The sequence below is a fragment of the Haematobia irritans genome, chromosome 2 (assembly GCF_050003625.1).
Source record: "Haematobia irritans isolate KBUSLIRL chromosome 2, ASM5000362v1, whole genome shotgun sequence".
NCBI lineage: Eukaryota > Metazoa > Arthropoda > Insecta > Diptera > Muscidae > Haematobia > Haematobia irritans.
This window is the reverse complement of record NC_134398.1, coordinates 88,739,973-88,743,905: the sequence shown is the minus strand read 5'-3', so window position 1 is coordinate 88,743,905 and position 3,933 is coordinate 88,739,973. Positions and strand designations below refer to the sequence as shown.

General features: G+C 31.5%; 1 protein-coding gene across 2 annotated transcripts; it reads left to right on the top strand.

Annotated features, from left to right (window-relative positions):
• The first annotated feature begins 1,483 nt into the window (after positions 1–1,483).
• Positions 1,484–3,650, top strand: LOC142225709 (protein fuzzy homolog). Of its 2 annotated transcripts, none has more exons than XM_075295548.1 (4): positions 1,484–1,613; positions 2,276–2,392; positions 2,457–2,597; positions 2,655–3,650. In XM_075295548.1, exons 3-4 carry the CDS (start codon positions 2,520–2,522, stop codon positions 3,309–3,311), a joined length of 735 nt encoding a protein of 244 aa, XP_075151663.1. In that variant the 5' UTR covers positions 1,484–1,613; positions 2,276–2,392; positions 2,457–2,519; the 3' UTR covers positions 3,312–3,650. The 2 variants fall into 2 exon arrangements, with proteins under 2 accessions (XP_075151663.1, XP_075151662.1); XM_075295547.1 differs by having other exon boundaries at positions 1,485–1,613; positions 2,488–2,597.
• The last annotated feature ends 283 nt before the right edge of the window (positions 3,651–3,933 follow it).

Here is a 3,933-nt window from a genome sequence, read left to right as displayed (position 1 = left end):
TCGTTTTTTGCAGAAACGAACTTAGTGGGTGTTCGAGGGCAAAGAGTAAACGGACGAGAAGTTGTTCAACCGTTCACACAGGTACCCCGTTATCCAATAAATTTTGGTCTGTGGTACATTAGCTGGTTGTGCATTATTTATGCCGAATTTATTGGCACATAAGCCTTTAAACATCTTCTCAGTTATGGAGATTTGGTGGACCACCTCCTGTGCCATTAAAGCTCTGTTAATTTTTTCTTAACTTACCTTTGAGATATGTTTTGTGGTCTGACCATACCTAAATATGATTCATTTTATTGATAAAATATAACTTTTGTAACCAACATACTTTTTTCGAACCTGACACATGACGTACAGGTGGACCAATCATGTTAAGATCACATTCTAATCTTTTCCACTGTTTAGTGGATTTGGTCTTTGCATCGTGTGACTTCAAAAAACCTTTTCCTGAATCAGGATGCTTCGACAAAAAAATCCTCAAACTGGCACTGTGAGTGGGGTTTTGCTAGTCGAGTACCTTAAAAAAATTGCATTTTACATAACTTTGGATGATAAATAACAAAAATAACTTACATTTTTCGCCTTTTCGCTAACTCAAATGGATTCGAATGATATTTTTTCGAAACAACAGCCATTTGCCTTAAAAAGAAGTGATTTCAAATCCACTTTAGGTACATTTCAAGCCTTATGTGAATGAGTTATAAAATTCACTATGTACATAAAACGAAAAACACAAATGGCTATAGTAATACAATTGTTGAAATATCTATTTGATACAACTCAAACTATGATGTATACAGTTCTTAACTTGAATATATGTAAAAAATTGTATTAATAAATATTTTAAATTGAACTAATGTACCTTGTTATTACAAATTTATAAAATAAGTGCTAATGTATTAACATTTTTAAAAACCATCACAATTATTTCTTGGAAGTTTTCAACTAAAAAATAATTCCTCCATTATTTAAATTTATCTCATAAACTAATATGTTTAATTAACTGATATTACTGACCACTCAAATGATTTAATAATAGGATTACAAGGACCGAAATGTATGGAACGTATTCGAATATGTTTATTAGTGACCTCAGAACGCTTCTAGGCTCTTCAATCCACTCAGATCTCGTAAGTCGAAACATATATAGTCGGAAGTACCTCCCATATAGGCTCTATAATGAGGATTAATTTGGAACCACAAAGCGAGACCTATCAAATAATTAATAGTGTAATACTAAATAATTTCACTGAAAAAAAACTCGAACACATCTAATAGTGGTACACTTACTTGTTATTACTAATGTACATTGTTATTACTAATTTAAAAATGTCTGTTAGTGTTCTAAAAATTGTAAAGAATATCATAATTATTTCTTGGTAGTTTTTGACCAGAAAATAATTCCTTCATTATTTAAATTTATCTAATTTTTGTCACTAATTTGTTTAATTATTTAATTTATTAAATTAAGGCTAATGTTGTTGTTTTACAAGACAATGAAATATTGTAATCCATCCTATTTGATTGCACTTTTTGAATTTGGAGACTCGAATAGAACTCGCTGCTTGGTGGTTCCACGGCACCAGCCATTAGTGATGCAGAGATCATTTCAGGTGAGAGTGGTAAGGTTGTGGAACACAATTGTTCCCTACGACAATAGGAATTTCTCCCTACCTTGTCATGAATATAGACGAATATTAATTTCGCGGCTTTAGAAAGAAAGGAAACAGAAAAATGTTATACACTGACATTAATGGTCGTCCAATTTAAAATGTTCTCTTATTATTTACCCATATTAGTGTCATTTATTTATTTATTTATTTACTGCATTTTGATATAATAATAGATGTCTAAGTAAATTATATATGGATTTGAATTTGTTATACCATAGTGTCTTTCTAAATTGTAGCTATGCATAATCATATTTGGCCTGTCCTTGGCTTTTCGATTATGAAATAAAGATATATGAAATGAAATGAAATGAAATTAACTAACATTACAGAGAACGCTTTAAGCACTTCAATACACTCATTTCGCATTACTCCAAAGCTATATTGCTGGAAATCCGTCCCATGTAGGCTCCTTAATAATGGATAATTTGGAACCAAACAGCGAGAGATTTAAAATAATCTGATTCCAACTCAAAACTCAATTTCTCTGGAAATTGGATTTATTGTATTTTATTTATTGGTGTATTGTATTGTATTTATTGGTGTATAATAAATGATTCTCATATATACGTATTCTTATTCTATACGCTCATCTAACATCACAGCACATGACTCTCAACATATAAAATAGTAAGAGGAAGCTGACAACGCATGTTGGAACTAATACTCGAAGAAATTTCTCGTGAGATACCCGTCCGCTATCGTAATTAACACAAATCAAGGTGAGTCTTTGTTTAATAATGACTACATATTCAACGGACAATTCACCCAAAATAATCAAATCAGTTCTATCTCACTTTCCATTGTATTTTTTTAGCACGATCTACGTTTGGTGTAATCAGCATCAGAATGTCCATTTATGTTCTTTGTTTAACAACAAATGGTGGTTTGCCCATACTTACCAGGAAAAAAGGAGATTGCGATAACGTAACATAAATTTTTTTTATATGATCGAAAATATAATTTAATCAAATCCATCTATAGTTGCCTTTTTCAACAATTGCTTCATTAAACGGTTTCCATATGTTCTTCAAATCTGTGGGAATCACGTTACATAGGACGTATGCAGACAATTGGACCTATTTGTGGCAAGATTTCAATAGCGTAATGACGGTGATTGTTTGTTCCACCGGAGTTGACGAAAGTTCTCTCGATTTGTTGCCAGAGATGGTATATGGGGCATTTTGTTTGTTTATAAATCGAGAAGAAATGCACCATTCAACATTCCTAGATGGCTTGAAAAAAGAATCTAAGCATTATCTACCAATTTTAGACGCGATATTAGAAGCCAGTTTAAATCAGTTCCTAGGGTTCTCAAGCTGTGTCTTGTCGCCAGAGAATGCACAAATTTCGCAGAGGTTAAATAACGACTTCAGCATTCAATGTGGTTCCCTCTTCTGTTGCTTAGTTGTTGGCCAAAAGAAAATTGCAGCGGGTACGGATGGATGGTGGGATTTGCACATAGTAGATCGTCAGTTGTTGTTGTTCCTTCTGCAAACTTCCACATCTCTACAGAATGACATAGCAGTGTATTTGCCAAAGAAAAGTCCAAATGTAAGATATCAATTATTTATGTTATATTTAGTAGAGTGCGTCCACATTGTAAAAATATTTGACATATGGGTAGCAAGGCATATTTAGGAAGGTAATTTCAAGTTATCAGGTGATTACATTATTTTTTTCACTTGAGAAGATTGTCTGTATTTGCTTAATAGCATATGCGTAGCTAAAGGCGTTATATGGGTTTGCAATCTCCCGCTGCCAAATACCATGCTGTACTTCTTCAAACTATGATTATATATCATTAAATTAAATATTCTGGTTTCTTCCCATTTATCTATTTTTTCTCTTTTTGAGGTATCTTCATAATGAGCACACATTGTAGCTTTTACCCCTTACGAGAATGTTGCTAGCTACGCCAATGTTTGACAATTGTGACAAATAAAAATTTAAAATTATTTTATACCAAAAATTTTTAAATATTCATCTTTTTTTAATTTATGACAGAAAAGTATCTAAATAAATGGTCCTCATAATTGATGGTAATAATTACTTCAATTATTCTTGCGAACCGTACACACAAGAACATTTTTTTCTGATTCAATCGCTTTGATCCAATTTATTTTTTAATTGAAATATCCTCAATCACAGAAATGATAGTATCAAAAAATTAATTGAAAGTCAATTAAAAAATTAATTGATACTATTAATATTTGTGATTGATTTTTGTTTCAATTAAACAATTTGTTGACTATTAAAATTT

Excerpts from the sequence above, each read along its gene's own strand:
- LOC142225709 (XM_075295548.1), top strand. The coding sequence starts at position 2,520 with ATGTCCATTTATGTTCTTTGTTTAACAACAAATGGTGGTTTGCCCATA. Across the intron at positions 2,598-2,654 it reads AAAAAGGAGATTGCGATAAC|TTGCCTTTTTCAACAATTGC; the intron begins GTAACATAAATT and ends ATCCATCTATAG.